The sequence below is a fragment of the Nannobrachium achirus genome (genome assembly GCF_963921795.1).
Source record: "Nannobrachium achirus genome assembly, chromosome: 18".
Classification (NCBI taxonomy): Eukaryota; Metazoa; Chordata; class Actinopteri; order Myctophiformes; family Myctophidae; genus Nannobrachium; species Nannobrachium achirus.
This window is the reverse complement of record NC_137825.1, coordinates 8,450,716-8,467,434: the sequence shown is the minus strand read 5'-3', so window position 1 is coordinate 8,467,434 and position 16,719 is coordinate 8,450,716. Positions and strand designations below refer to the sequence as shown.

Sequence of the window (16,719 nt, the reverse complement as noted above, 5' to 3'; positions counted from 1 at the left end):
CAAACATAGGTTTTTCAAAAAACCTTAGAAGGATTCAAAAGACACTTATAGAATCGGGTCAAAATTCTAATTTTCACGATTTTTCAAAAATAGCAGATCTACAAGCTGCTATTTTTCAATAGTTAAGGCATAGCAATAACGATACACAATAATGTGTACCCGTTCTAAATGGATTAAGGCAGTTCTAAAGGGAAAGGGGGTTCCAAAGAACAGCGGACCTAATAAAGTGGCCCTTGAGTGTAGTACGTTCTCATTCATTCACAATCTCAGGAATCTCTAGATTTAGGAGGAAGTTTTCCCAGAGTTCTCAGAAAAGAAGGCACAGCTTATTATCGAGTCGTCAGCAGATTGAAATAAAAGTATATGTATTCAAAGTCAAACCCCGTCTGAGCAAACATCCCAGGACTTTAAATAGTTCAGAGCGGGTACACATTATTGTGTATCATTATTTTATGCTTTAACTATTGAAAAATAGCAGATATACAAGCTCACAGCGCGGCACCGAGTGCCGCGCCGAGTGCCGCGCTGCAAGCTTGTAGATCTGCTATTTTTGAAAGATTGTGAAAATTCGAATTTTTACCCAATTCTGTAAGTGTCTTTTGAATCCTTCTAAGATTTTTTGAAAAACCTATGTTTCTATGTCAGCAATCTGGCCAGCCATCGTCAAAGAAAAGGTCCTTTTCACTTAAATGGAGCTCAGTTAGCCTTTTCTTGAGAGACTACTATGTCAGTGGTTCTGAAACCTTTTCATGTCAAGGACCCCCAAAATGATATGTATTTGGCCACGGACCCCCATCTCAAAATATCTAGTTCCAGGGACCACCCAGAAGCTAAATTTGAGCTGCAAACGTTCGCTTTGAAAATACATATATTCATAGATTTGCACACATTTTCACGACTTTTTCAAAAATAGCAGATCTACAAGCTCGCAGCGCGGCACTCGGTGCCGCGCTGTGAGCTTGTATATCTGCTATTTTTCACTGGTTAAAGCATTCAATAATTCTAGGCCTAAATGGGTTAAATAGTTCAGAGCAGACCTACTTCTCCACACTGCAGTAGCAGCAGCAGCAGCAGTACAGATCAGCTGAGAGCTGCTATAACGACACTGTGTCCAGATCAGTCTTCATTTATATGCCATCCCACCAGACAGTGTGGCTTGCCAAAAACAACAGATCTGCAAGCCACACGTTAAAAAGTTATTTCTGGAAAGTGCACATTGTCTGTGCTACAGAACAGAGTATAAATCAGGGGTCGGGAAATGCCCATATACTATGGGAATTCCAAGATATGGACTTAATATTGATGACATCAGGGATCTCCATATATGGCCATTATTGCGACCGTCAGGTCGCAAGTTACTATGAAAAGCTCCACCAGCTGTCCGTCAGTCACGTCACACTTTTGTCCTACTCTCATCTCTGGCACCGTTGCCCCTAACGAAAAAAGACTGTAAAAGGTCTTATTTGGGATGTTCCTTTTAGGCAGGGTGTTTAACTGTACTTGTACTGTACTACACACATTTCAACTGTATTGACTATACTTGTACTGTTCTCCATTTTTGTCTAATAAAATAATCAATCAATCAATCCATGCCAAACTTTGCGCACACACACTCCTTGGCTGGCAAACCACAACTTCCACCCCTCATTTCTCACATGGCCCTTTTCTAGCGCCACCATCAGGCCAAATGGTAAGACAGAATTCACTTGCAAGTATGACTCGCGTCACAGTCGGCAACCACACTTGCAATTTCCAATTGCATCGTTCCAGTTCCAACTGATTCTGATTGTCCATTGTCTATTACATAACCCTTTCTTCTTCTTCTTCTTCTTTAGAAATATTTTCTTTCCCATCAGAATGTAATGATCATTAGACTCAGAGGAATAACCCACCCAACTCTCAGACTCTCTCCCAAGGCAGAGTTACACTCAGCTGTAGGAATTAAACCACAGTTTATTAGTTTAACAAAAGCTTGTACTTACTATCCTTCAATTAGCCAGGTACATTTGGTCTTGTACTTGTAGTTGATTGGTCCGTCTGTCAGGTACCCCGAGGGCTCCGTCAACCTGAAACAAACAGAATGATGAATATTAGTTTACAGTTTAGGCATTTAGCAGACGCTTTTAATCCATTCAGAACGGGTACACATTATGGTGTATCATTATTTTATGCTTTTTTTCTTTTTTTTTCGCAGCGCGCGAGCTTGTAGATCTGCTATTTTTGCTATGTCAGCAATCTGGCCAGCCATCGTCAAAGAAAAGGTCCTTTTCCATTAACTGGAGCTCAGTTAGTCTGTTCTTGAGAGACTACTATGTCAGTGGTTCTCAAACTTTTTCATGTGAAGGACCCCCAAAATTATATGTATTTGGCCACGGACCCCCCATCTCAAAATATTTAATTCCAGGGACCACCCAGAAGCAAAATTTGAGTTACAAACGTTCGCTTTAAAAATACATATATTCAAAAGATTTGCACACATTTTCACAACTTTTTCAAAAATAGCAGATCTACAAGCTCGCAGTGCGGCACTCGGTGCCACACTGTGAGCTTGTATATCTGCTATTTAAAGGCCCTTTTCCACCGGCAGCGATAACGATGACGATAGCCATAAAATATCACAGCGATAATTATGCCTTCACATTGATGTCCGATAAAGTTATCGGACATCAATGTGAAGAGGCGCCAATTAACAGTCGCTCGCGCAGAGCGCATCGCGAGCTGTTTGTCAGAGACCCAGTCCCATATCACTGTGATCTTAACCACATCGTTGTTGATCCTAACGATGTAGTTGTCGGCTATCGTTGTCTTTATCGGTGTTGGGTGGATGCTGCCGATCCACTTTAATTGAAAACCCACTTTTTTAAATCGTTATCGTCATCGTTATCGCTGCCGGTGGAAAAGAGCCTTTACACTGGTTAAAGCATTCAATAATTCTAGGCCTAAATGGGTTAATCCAAAGCGACTTACAATAAGCAGATAATACATCAATAAGCAAGATAATATGTCAGAACATCAACAACAATATAACAAATGCATATTGCATAATAGCTTGATCAGTTCAACAACGCACTGTTTCGGTTGACTACTACTGAACAAGACAGGCATGTGCCGAATGCCAGTGCACGCGACAAGCACTCGATGGTCTCGTTCGCCGCCGAGCTCCGAGCTCGCCATGCCAGTTAGCAAGTCGTGGTTAGGTTTGGGATCGCCGGAGGAACCCCATCCGACATCGAGGAAACGGGAATCGGTTCTATCACATTTGGAACCAGGTTTTATCACACTGTCATAGCTTGTTATGTGGACTCCAATCAACATCTGCTATACAATTACTATTACAATTTTCAATTCCAAGGACCTTTATTGGCATGAGAAAACATACGTTTACATTGCCAAATCTAGTGTCATAATGTAATAAAAACAGTTGAAAGCGGGGAACATTGGAGGGGATACAGCATTGTGTAAACAGAGCTACTGTACAGTATGTCACGTGACAGCAATCTTCTGCAGTCGCTTTTAGATAAATAGCAGAATTTCTTCGCAAAACAATTTTAAACAAATATACAAAAAAGCCTCAGATTTAAAATGTGTTTAAAGGTAGCAGCTCTGTTTATAGTGGAATGTGCAGGAGGTCTAGATGTCACTCAATGGTTTGCAGTCCTTATGCTGCATTCAAACTGAGAGAAGCCAAGCGCAGCTGACGGCTAGTCATTGCATTTTTTGGGGATCATAGCTACAAAATGATATATTGGTTGTGGAGATTGACCCAACAGTTTTGAAGATATGGCTTATAGAATGATGCCATGCTGAAATACTACTTTTGAGATATTCAAGTTCCACCTTTAAAAAATTCCAAGCTTTTCTTCCAGCTTGGAAATTTTAAAAGCTGGTTTGCATAGAAAATACATTGAATTACCAAGCAAACCATTAGCTTGGCTTTTCTGTATGTGAATGAGGCATTAGGGTGGTATTCCATTCTCTAGCCTTCTTTTATCGCAACAGTTCACAAATCTTGCTGTTGTGTTCGCGCATTGTTGTCATTTCTCCCAGACGGTTTGGGAGTATTTTGTCATTGGCCATGTTTTCAAACTCACTTTGTGTGTGTGTGTGTGTGTGTGTGTGTGTGTGTGTGTGTGTGTGTGTGTGTGTGTGTGTGTGTGTGTGTGTGTGTGTGTGTGTGTGTCTGATGTCTTGCTACAGTGGGCAATACCGGTGGTTCACATACCTTTTAATTTCAAGCACCACCAAGAACTGAGAGTGCACCAGTAAGACTCCCTAATCGGGAATACCCAAACTTTAGAAGGCAATCGTATCCAATCAGGAGGGAATATGGGAAATGGGACAGATCCATGTCAAAGACATGACTTTAGGGATACCGTGTACCGCTTTGTGTGATTTTAGGGCACAATCTGTAGGAACAGTGTCCAAAATGAAATTTGCAAAAATCGGCCTGATGAGGGCAATGTGAGAAATGTTGTGATTTGCCACCCAAGGAGTGTGTATGCAAAGTTTGGCATTGATAGGGCCAATGGTGGAAGAGATATGACTAGGGCAAAAGTGTGATGTGACGTGACAGACAGACAGACGGTGGAGCTTTTCATAGTAACAGTGGTAATGGCATAAGTGAATTCATAGACAGTGATTCTCCTCATTAAGTCTGACTGAACAGAGATGCCATAGGCGTGAGCTATGGTCCTACTGTACATTACAGGTACAGTAAGTATCAAAGTATCAACTCTCTTTAGTCTCTTTGTCTCTCTCTCTCACACACAAACCTTCCTTTTAAAACACATTTTCTTTTGAGATGGGTGGTAGCGCTGTTACTCAGATAGACATCTCACGAATCACACAAGTTGAGTTCTCTCATCCATCCACGCTCCAAACGGGTACCAGCCTCCTACAGCAACCTCTGTTGCCATGACGACAGGCAGTGAGACATCATCATGCGCTTGCAGGAATGTTACTAGTTCAACACCATACACCATGATGCAGTATGATATGTCAGTGTGGAGGTAGTTTGAACTTACAAACTAATACATTATAAAACAATAATCTAATAATCAACCACCCACAGAGCATAGACAGTACGGAATCAGTGAGTGTAGACCAGTGAATCTCAAAACTTTTTATACTTTCAAGGACCCCCCTACCACAAACCTTGATAACTCTGAGAGTGCACAATATGGAACCAAATAGATCTTATGGGTCCATTTGGTTCACTGTAAAATAAAATCATATTCCAAGCAGAGCTGGGCAACATGTTCGGGCACAGATTGCCCGGCACGATGGCCTGGTAGATCAGGGCACTTGGGTGGCACAGGGGTAAAGTTATGGAGGGATTATGGACTTGTCTAGGGCAGTGGGGTCTTTTTTTTAAAGACTCTTAAGCCCCCATCATAGTAGGCACCGTGGTGAAAAGCTATCCACCGCGGTGTAGTCTTTTTAAGTCATAAAACTACAACATTACATCATTACTCGCGGTGAAGAGCTATCCACCGCGAACCCCGACACATCTCTGTTTTTACTTTCAGACAGATCGACCCATCACCCCGCTCACTGATTGGTCGATCTAGACCAGTCAGTCACAGTGATAGGACTTCACCGTGACTGACTATGATGGCCTCCACTTGATTTCTCACTTTAGGTGGATAGCTTTACACCTAAGATTTGCGGTGAATAGCTCTTCACCCTGGACTCTGAGAGGCTTTAGAAGAAAAAAGGTCCTTTTGCAAACCTACAGACGGACAGGTGCGTCGGAGCGGTGAACTTGACAAGTGGAAAATGGAGGAGTCTCGCACACCGTCTTCACTTACCAAAAATGTATCGGTTGGCAACATTCCGGTCACTCAGACCTTCATCGTGCCTGATGAAGGTCTGAGTGACCAGAATGTTGCCTACTAGGGGTGTAACGATATAGTAACTGTATCGAAATATCGTTTTTAACTTAAAAAAAACGAAGTATATCGAAATGAAAACAGCTAAAATCGAATTGTATCGCTTTATTTTGTATCGTATCGAATCGGCAGTGCAAAGAATCGATTGTATCGATACTACCCACTTGGGCATTGTATTTAGCATTTGTAAGAAGAAAAACTAAAAGGAGGGGTTTAATTGCTTTTCCTTTCCATATAGCTACACTGGTCTATCGATAAATGTGTGTAATCTCTGGGTTCATGTCAAGGTGCAGGTTTGTCAATATACAATGACCATGTATTTGGCAGATAATCACTGTGTTTACTTATTTATATCCATAATAATACATGTTTCCCTTAAAAACCTGCACTATCCACACCTTTCACACAGATTTAATGTCTTTGCTAAATAGTTACTATATCGATTTTAAATCATTGAATCGAATCGTATCGTATCGCCATGAACGAACCAATATTGTCCATGTATCGTATCGTCAACCATGAATCGTGATATGTATCAAATCGCTATTAAAATGTATCGTTACACCCCTATTGCTGACCAATAAAAGTGTTGTAAAGTGAAGACCGTGTGCGAGACTCCTCCATTTTGCCACGTATCAATTCCAAGGGCTCTGCCATAACTCTGAGAGTTCTACAAATGAAAAAGAATTTACAACTCTCAGAGTTCCAGACCTGTAAGGGTCCACCTGGAACCCCCTCAAGGAACCCTGGGGGGTCCCTGAAGGCTGAAGGACCCCTGAACGACCCCACTTTGAGAACCACTGGTCTAGGATGGCTTTAGAGACGAGTGGAGGAGAGAGTTTCCCATCTTTTGCTGTGTTTGCTTTTCGAGATCCTCAGTGGCTTAGTTCCCAAATACCCGCTTAATTATCTTGTCCAAAGAGTGAGGGATGCTGGTGGGTATGATTCGGGCCAAGGGAGAGATCTTTTGATGGTGTTCCCCTCCCCAGGTCGAGGAGGCTTTAACCCATTTAGAACGGGTACACATTTTGTGTATCATTATTTTATGATTTAACTATTGAAAAATAGCAGATATACAAGCTCACAGCGCGGCACCGAGTGCCGCGCTGCGAGCTTGTAGATCTGTTTTTTTTTTTAAATCGTGAAAATTTGAATTTTGACCCGATTCTATAAGTGTCTTTTGAATCCTTCTAAGATTTTTTGAAAAACCCTATGTTTCTATATGTCAGCAATCTGGCCAGCCATCGTCAAAGAAAAGGTCCTTTTCACTTAACCGAAGCTCAGCTAGTACGTTCTTGAGAGACTACTATGTCAGTGGTTCTCAAACCTTTTCATGTGAAGGACCCCCAAAAAGATATGTATTTTGCCAACGGACGCACAATCTCAAAATATTTAGTTCCAGGGACCACCCCCAGAAGCAAAATTTTAGTTACAAAACGTTCGCAAGGGTGACCAGACGTCCCATTTTACCCGGGACAGTCCCATTTTCAAGCTGCGTGTCCCGGTGTCCCGACAAATATCTGTAAAACACTAATATGTCCCGGTTTTCAACATTCACTGCAAAATTGTCCCAGTTTTCGCCAGAATTAAAATAATAGTAGCTGTTTTCAGTGGTTGCATAGACATTTATCATGTTCTTTTCATGAAAACATGCTCACCTAACCAATCAGAAAAAAGGAACAAATTCATTGCGTGTCTGAATTCAACGCTGAGGCTTTTTGTCAATCACTGCCTGTTTGCAACCCTGCGGTGCACGAACGTTAGAGAATGGGCACGCGCGTGCGCTGTAACGTGCGCATTGCTTTTAGGGTACCAGTTTTAGGCAACAGTGTTTTGCGTCCCGGTTTGAGTGGCTGAAAATAGAGTCACCCTACATACGCAGTCATGGTACGGAAATGTGGCGGTTCTAGCAACATATTTTGGCTAAATGCTTCAGTTTACAGATGTGTGTACAGAACCACCTCCATAGCTTATGTTGTTATTATCGTAGCGTTTACTGCCCCCGTGTTGTGTGGGTGGGGGGGGGACTGGGGTCACCAAAGAATTTCCCCCATAATATGGGGTTGTGGTTGCGACCGTTAGGTCGCAAGTTACAATTATAACCTCCACCGGCTGTCTGTCAAGTCTGTCCGCCACGTCACACTTTTGGGCCTATTCTTATCTCCGGCACCGTTGCCCCTATTCTTATCTCCGGCACCGTTGCCCCTATCCATGCCAAACTTTGCACACACACTCCTTGGCGGGCAAACCACAACCTCCACCCCTGATTTCTCACGTGCCCCTCTTCTAGCGCCACCGTGAGGTTGTGTATACATGCGACCTGGCGGTCGCTTATCTCCCGATTAGGGAATCTTACTGGTATAAAAAGGTTTGAGAACCCCTGCTCTAGTAATTAACACTTATTTTAACCAAAGAAAATCCCTTACCCTTAAACCCATTTAGAACGGGTACACATTATTGTGTATCATTATTTTATGCTTTAACTATTGAAAAATAGCAGATATACACCGAGTGCCGCGCTGCGAGCTTGTAGATCTGATATTTTTGAAAAATTGTGAAAATTTGAATTTTAACTCGATTCTATAAGTGTCTTTTGAATCCTTCAAAGATTTTTTGAAAAACCCATGTTTCTATATGTCAGCAATCTGGCCAGCCATCGTCAAAGAAAAGGTCCTTTTCACTTAACCGGAGCTCAGCTAGTACGTTCTTGAGAGACTACTGTGTCAGTGGTTCTCAAACCTTTTCATGTGAAGGACCCCCAAAAAGATATGTATTTTGCCAACGGACGCACAATCTCAAAATATTTAGTTCCAGGGACCACCCCCAGAAGCAAAATTTTAGTTACAAAACGTTCGCTTCGAAAATACATACATTCAAAGATTTGCACACATTTTCACGACTTTTTCAAAAATAGCAGATCTACAAGCTCGCAGCGCGGCACTCGGTGCCGCGCTTGTATATCTGCTATTTTTCACTGGTTAAAGCATTCAATAATTCTAGGCCTAAATGGGTTTTTAAGTGGCTTGTCTTACGTGTATTGTTCTCAACAGTCTATATATATACAGTATATATGGTTGTCTGTGTAGTCTGTTGGGGGTTGTGTGTCTCTTCAGTGCACCACAATGGAAAGAAGCTTCGTCTTGTTTGTGTCGACTCTTTTGAAATGGTGACACTTGTTGTTGTTCTTAAATTGCTTGCCAATTAACTCTAACTTCTATCTGTGCACTTTGGTGTAGGAGGACATCCACATGAGTCACGCCAACTCTAGTCCACACAGACAGAGAGGCCCCTGCTATGTTTTAAACCCAGGACACACGAGGACCACCCCACGTCCCACCACGCTTCCGTTGAAACTCATGCATGAGCCCAGGACAACGTATTAGACCAGTGGTTCTCTTCTCAACAGGTGGTCCTTGAGGGGATTCCAGATTCCAGGGGTTTCCAGACCAAATGGACCCCTATTATATCTTTAACTCTTTTAGAGTATACAATAGTGTGAATAGATGAATAGATGAATAGTGCGGGGGGAGAAATGCTAATTTCGTGCAAATCAGTCTAAAAGCGTCAGATTTTGCACAGATGTAGCCCAGGGCTTGCTCTAATGATTTAGCGAGGGTGCCCAAGTTTGCAACCTTCGGGGTCGCCACAGCGTCCAAATCAAGTTGGGCTCCCATCGCTCCCATTCTATACAGGAGGAAAATACCCAGACATTTTTTTTCTGGGTATTAAAGTAGGATGTGAGGGGTCTAACTAGGGGTTTTTCATGATTCTGAATCCATTGCAAGCAAACTGTCCTTGGGCTAAAAATGGCCTAACAAAACAAAAAGTTTAGTGATGAGTCACTAAACTTTTCACTAGAAATGGTTACATGCAGTACATGCAGTTAAATTAGCAAACCGAGGGAGTAGGTAACATTACTGTGTAGTATGTATGCCCACTCACTCCTTGAACCTCCCTTACACTCTCAGAGCTAATTAGCTAAATGAACAACTGAGGATAGATAACATTAGATTACTGGTACCCCAAGGAAGGGGTCCATCTATACTATAATTTTGCGAATGTCTGTCTGAGTGAGTGTCTGTCTGTCTGTCTGTCTGTCTGTCTGTCTGTCTGTCTGTCTGTCACAGCGTTTCTCCTCAGTGGCTGGAGCAATTGATCTGAAATCGCATCACCATTAGCATATGAACACACCTGACATAACTGTGAAGCCCGTTTGTCACTTTCACAAATCATATGCTGTATATTAGCATTTTTATGGTGTAACTACTATCTATTCTGCATCTAGCATGAGGCATATCTATTCTGCATCTAGCATGGGGCAACATGTTTAACCAGCTCTGTGTGTCATATACTGTGTGTACAGTGCACACCCCATAACCCACACACTGCACATCATTTCGGAGCTCATATCTTTGAACGGGTAAGGACTAGTTTGGTTAAATGTCTCTCAGAGATCTAAGGAGTAGGTGACATAAGTATATGCCCACTTAGTTGGTGGCACTGGTCCCCAAGAGGTCCATTTGGTTACATTTACACTCTCAGAGATAAATGAATCCTTAACTACGAAGCATAGAAGATAAGATAACATTATGTTATGTATTATGACCACTTAGTTCATCCTTCCTTGGCAGTGCTGGCACTGTCTGGACCCAGGGAAGGGGTCCATGACGTGGTTACATGTGTACGCTCTTAGAGCAGTGGTTCCCAACCCTTTCAGGCCGCGACCCCCAAAATAATCATATTTTAACTGACGCGACCGCGGTTTTCCCGGTGAACCTGAGCGCAACGGTGGGGGCCGATGGGCAAGGAAGGTCGCGAGCTTATGAGAAACAACTAAAATAAGACCTTAAAACCTGGCGAAAACAGTTGCGTGCATTCGCGCAAGATGACGATAAAGGAAATCATTAAATGGAACATTAAATTAACTTCTGAAAAGCCTACTAGGCCTTAAAATCTGGCTAAAACAGATTGTGTGCATTAGCGCATGATTAGATGAGGATAAAGGAAATCATTAAACGGAAAACATTAAATTAACTTCTGAAAAGGCTTCTAAGCCTACTAGTAAAACTAATGGAACCGCGATCTTGCCACACGTGAATAATTGTGGTTGTAAACAACAACACAGACAATATAAATCCTTAGTATAGTAGTGGGAAGGAGAGGTTATCATCATGGCCCCAAATAACTTTTAAATATCTTGCAATTGGCAACAAGTCTCTTATGAAATCAGCAAGAGACTTGCCGATTTTGTAAGAGACTATATAAACCTCTCCATTATCGGCAATAATCAGTGGTGTGTGTTCCACTCCACGCACTCCCGCGCCCCAACCGTTGAGCTCAGAGTCATCGGGAAAACCACGGTCGCCACCCTGACGAGCACTAAGAGTTGAGGCATCACAGTTTGTATAACACGGTTCTATAGAGTAGTGAAGTGTGACGTAATTTACACATCCTACCTGATTCGCGGTTTTCTTCACCCATTCTGAATTCCCATAGACCTTTTTCATATCGCGTCCTATAAGAACTGTGTTCCAATTATAAACAAATGATCTCAGCGGTTTGACTCATATGGATATGAAGAATCAACTGATGGTGAAAAAACACTAATGTTACTGTCACCGAATTAGTTACATTTTTGCTAGAAACAGGCTTTATCACTTATGAGTGACTGACTATCATAAACCATACAGAGCCACCTCGCCGACAATATCGCAAAGACCGTTTGTTTATTTTGGGACCACAATGCATATAAGAGACGATTTAAGATGACCCAATGTTATTCTCCATAGAGAATTCACCCTTTGTCAAGTCCCGTCCGTTGTTCCGCCCCTCTTCACACTTATTGGTTGCTGTGTCTTGGTGGGACACTCGGTGGGACACACCATCCACTACCATTTTAATTCAGTTGCTTCATATTGTTATTCTGTGTGTTCAATTCTAATTTCAAACTTGGTTTCAGTAAAATGGAGCTGCTCAGTGGCAGTATAGTGACTCAGCATGCATTTAAATGTTTTTATTTCTCCAAAAATGATGTTTTAGCAAATTCAACATAAAAAAGGTGGAACCAGGGCGGGACAAGATAGATAGAGCCTGCTGGTTGGTCAGTCAGGGACCAACAAAGGAACCGGGAGATGAGCGAGTCACGTCATGACTTCACTGTTCTATTGTGAAAAAAGCCCCAGACACTTACTTGAACCTGCCCTGGCAGTGCTGGCACTGGTCCCCGGCCCAGCCTCGGTCGCACACGCAGGACCCGTTGACGCACTTCCCCGACAGGCAGTTCTTGTGGTCGCACGTCTGCTTGGCGCCGGCCGGAGAGGAGGCGTGGGTGACCAGCACGAAGTAGAACACCACGCACACCGCCAGGTATCTGTGGACCCCCCGCAGGCTGGACGACACCGAGGGACCACCGCCTGTAGCGCTGGGACCCCCACCACCACCAGGGGTCTGCTGTCTGAAGAGGACTAGCTGCTTCCCCCCTCCTCCTCCTCCACCACCCAGTAGCGAGTCCACCATCATCTCCTGTGGTGGAGAAAAGTACAATTTACAATTTAGGTTTTTAAAACCCATTTAGGCCTATAATTATTGAATGCTTTACCAGTGAAAAATAGCAGATATACAAGCTCACAGCACGGCACTCGGCGCTGCAAGCTATTTTTGAAAAAGTCGTGAAAATGTGAGCAAATCTTTGAATATATGTATTTTCAAAGCGAACCTTTGTTACTCAAATTTTGCTTCGGGGTGGTCCCTGGAACTAAATATTTTGAGATGGGGGTCCGTGGACAAATACATATCATTTTGGTGGTCCTTCACATGAAAAGGTTTGAGAACCACTGACATAGTAGTCTCAAGAACAGGCTAACTGAGCTCCAGTTAAGTGAAAAGGACCTTTTCTTTGACGATGGCTGGCCAGATTGCTGACATAGAAACATACTTTTTTCAAAAAACCTTCAAAAGACAGGTCAAAATTCTAATTTTCATGATTTTTCAAAAATAGCAGATCTACAAGCTTGCAGCACTGCACTCGGTGCTGCGCTGTGAGCTTGTATATCTGCTATTTCTCAATAGTTAAAGCATAAAATAATGATACACTATAATGTGTACCCGTTCTAAATGGGCTAATCCAGAGAGATTTACAATAAGCAAGGTTAATAAATCAACATCAATACATCAACTAAGAAAAAAAGAACGTAGTTAGACCAAGAACCTGTTCAGTAAAAACTTAATATAAACCTAAAAAAAGCTATCTAACTTCCATGTATGTTCATTGAGGGTGGGTAAGTGCTAGGGTAAGTGCTATGGGCTAAAGGTGGAGTCTGAAGAGGTGAGTCTTCAGACCACAACTTTGATTGATTGATTGATTGATTGATTGATTGAAGACGTTATTAGAGGTTTGCATGGGGAAAATGTAGACCTACAGTTTCAGGACAGTACAGTTCACGGGTAGTACAAGGTCAACTAAAAAGATACACCCAAAAAAGTCTATGGCTTGTTTCTTGGACCAATCCCCAATCACATACACACCCATTGTAACAGTTACAATGGGTGTGTATGTGATTGGGGAGGTAGTTTTTTAACTCATATAACATTGAATGACAGACAGACAGAACACAACACAGTACAACTACTCAAATTGTAGATTGGCTATAGACGGGTTTCTGGTCCACGACCACGTCACGTTTGATTCGGTACCAAAAGTAGCCAATGAAACCAGGCTTAACCAGCGCTCCCCAAAACAACAGGTTTGGGGATTGGACGGACTGATTACATGATACAGTCACCTGTGCATTTAGTCTCAATGTTTGTAAACAAGAAACCCGTCTATAGTCTAGGTATAAAATAGGGCTGAAGTGGTTAATGTGTGTTTTATAATATAACTTATATCTGCAAAGTAACTAGTTAAGTTTCAAATAATTGTAGTGGAGTACAATATTTGGGTCAATCTCAGGTGTAATGGAGTAGAAATTAAAGTATTGGAGTTTGGAAATACTCCAGTAAAGCAGTGGTTCTCAACGTTTTTTGGCCGCGAACCCCCCAAATAATCATATTTTAACTGGGGACCTCCATACCCTGATGAGCACAAGAGTTGAGGCATTACATTTTGTATTGCGAGGCGTTGTGAGCATGTAGATCTGCTATTTTCATTTTTTTTACTGTTTTTACTTTGCAGCATCTGTGATGAATCAAAGGGGACTGCCCATAAGTCCGACATCTCATTAGACCTACATTGGTTAGGGTTAGAATTCACCAGGTTAGCATTCACCAGTGTCAGACTAATGGGATGTCGGACCAATGCCATCCATGGCACCGAATCAAAGCCCAGTAGGCCAGGGGTCCTCATCCCTCAACGTTTTCAGGCCAAGGATTCCTTAGTTGAGAGAAAGATGAAGCAGGGACCCCCAACAACCTGTTCATAGATTCCATATAGTTTCATTGTTTGACAGCACAATCTTCATATTTTGGATTCATGTCAATGTGTGTTTTCAGATATTTAACAACTTGAACCGTCAATACTTCATAAACTTGACCTTTCACTCTGTACTTAGTCTGCTCTTTTTCCCCTCTACACCAAACCTCTGTGCCAAAAAATATATTAATATAATAATATTTTTTCAAGCTTGTAGATCTGCTATTTTTGGCTAAAGTTCTCCGAATAAGGATGCTAGGGTTCAAGTGGTAAAAATATAAAATAAGTTACTATCACACAAAGATTTGGAGGACCCCCTGTTGTAACTCTTGAGGATCCCCTAGGGGTCCCGGACCCCCTGTTGAAGACCCCTGCAGTAGGGTATCATAAAGGCCTTCCCCTGCTGCATGGATGCAGCCTCTCTTACCCTCAGCACGGAGCCTCTTTCTTACCCGGGTTGCTGCGATTATCTGCCCGCTAGATGCGTCCTGGAGCCCGGCGCTGTCCTGCATGTTGCACCGTTAGCATGCATTTTCAACACGAAACCCCCCAACAAAACAACCACCAGGGATATCCAGTCTCAAATGGGTTGATTTAGAGCCTTTTGTGGGTGGAAAAAAACACAGCATCCAGTCTTGAATGTATCGTTTTTAGAGCCTTTTCTTGATGAAAACCCCATAAAAAAGGAGAAACTATAGAATGGTTGAAGAGTAGCAGCAGCAGCAGTGGTGGTTGATAAAAGCAGCCATCGTCTCTACTAGCCCAACAGGCTAGGATCTGATCCGCGGACCCCCCAGTGTTTTGGTCCCAGATGTAGGCTGCGATCCCCCTCCGTTTAGATCCACACCGGTGGTGGTCCGCGGTGGGCCTGCTGGTGGTGGTACCCCCGGTGTCCCCGGCTCGGCCCGGCCCGTCCAGGGCGCTCTGTGGTCGGCTGTAGAAGGGCTCCAACACCGCTGGTTCTCCTGCTCTGGTCCTCCTCCTCCTCAGTAGCAGCAGACCTAGGCTAGGCTAGCAGCCATGTTTATCTGGGTAAACAATCCACACTGCATAGAAAGACACCCGAGCACGCACACACACACAGAGAGAGACTGGATACTTTGTAGCTTTATATATCTGGACACTACAAGGCACCGTCTCTGCTACAGTGTAACTGAGGTGGCTACAATGTAACGGCTTCTGTCTGTGAACAAAGGGCCGCTGGCTGGAAAGGGAACTGTGTGTTGTGTGGAGTCTCTCTCTCTCTCTGTCTGTCTTCCCCCAGTGGTGTGTGTGTGTGTGTGTGTGTGTGTGTGTGTGTGTGTGCCGCAGTCGACATGGATGTGAATGGAGTGGGGGGTAATGTTGAGGGGGGCCTTAATTGGAAGAGTTTATTATTCAAGTGTTAATCAGTTCAATTAAGGAGCTTTATTGACATCAGCCCTTTTTCATTTGAAGGACCCCCCTCCCCCCTCCGCCCCCACCCCAGTTTGATATGCAAATAAGGGGAGTATACATTATATCAAGGGTCTTCAACAGGGGGTCCCCAGATTTACTACAGGGGGTCCTCCAAATCTTTGAGTGATAGGAAGTTTTATTTCTCCTTTTTTTATATTAACCACTTGAACCCTAGTGTCCATATTCTCAGAATTTTAGCCAAAAATAGCAGATCTACAAGCTCACAACGCCTCGCACTCGACGCACTGCGAGGTGTTGTGAGCTTGTAGATCTAACCTCGCCTACCAGTCTTTCTATTTTCGGCATAGAGGTTTGTTGTAGAGGGGAAAACGAGCAGACTAAGTACAGAGTGAAAGGTCAAGTTAAGTATTGACAGTTTTGATTGATTGATTGATTGATTGATTGATTGATTGATTGAAGACTTTATTAGAAGTTTGCATAGGAAAAGGTACAGTTTCATGACGGTACAGGTCACTGGTACAAGGTCTACTAAAAGGAGATCCATGAAAAGACTAAGCTTATTTCCACTGGAAACCATTGAAGTATCTCATATAACAGGGTTGGGCTAGGTTTATTTTTTACCAGTTGCGAACGGCTGCTGCCTGTAAGTGGTTTTTCAGGGCAATTTTAAAGGATGCTAGTGATCCACACTCCTTTATGGCCTTCGGTAAGGCTTTCCACATTTTGGTGGTATAGCAGAAAAATCACACTCGTGTGAACTGAGCGGTGGTGTGTGTGTGTGTGTGTGTGTGTGTGTGTGTGTGTGTGTGTGTGTGTGTGTGCAACAGCGCCCCTCCCTTAACATGTGTGGTCAGAAAAGGTAACTGCAGGCTACGGACACGGAGACAAACAGACAGACAGACAAACAGACAGACAGACCCACACACACGGCCACGTATAGGAGCGTTGTGACCACCGCTCAAAAAGAGTTTGACCCTTTGTTGGTTTTGACTCTGGGTTGAAAGTGATCTGTGGCGCTGCCTC

The 16,719-nt window shown here is 43.0% G+C and overlaps 1 protein-coding gene across 1 annotated transcript in view; it reads right to left on the bottom strand.

Annotated features, from left to right (window-relative positions):
• LOC308303581 (attractin-like protein 1) overlaps window positions 1-15,528 on the bottom strand; it is a 179,494-nt gene extending 163,966 nt beyond the window's left edge. The window contains exons 1-3 of the mRNA XM_080747989.1: window positions 14,751-15,528; window positions 12,082-12,413; window positions 1,983-2,066 (exon numbers count right to left, since the gene is read on the bottom strand). Of these exons, the coding sequence (XP_080604115.1) occupies window positions 1,983-2,066; window positions 12,082-12,413; window positions 14,751-14,810 (476 nt within the window). The 5' untranslated portion in view covers window positions 14,811-15,528. The remainder of the gene's footprint in view (window positions 1-1,982; window positions 2,067-12,081; window positions 12,414-14,750) is intronic.
• Between the last annotated feature and the right edge of the window lie 1,191 nt (window positions 15,529-16,719).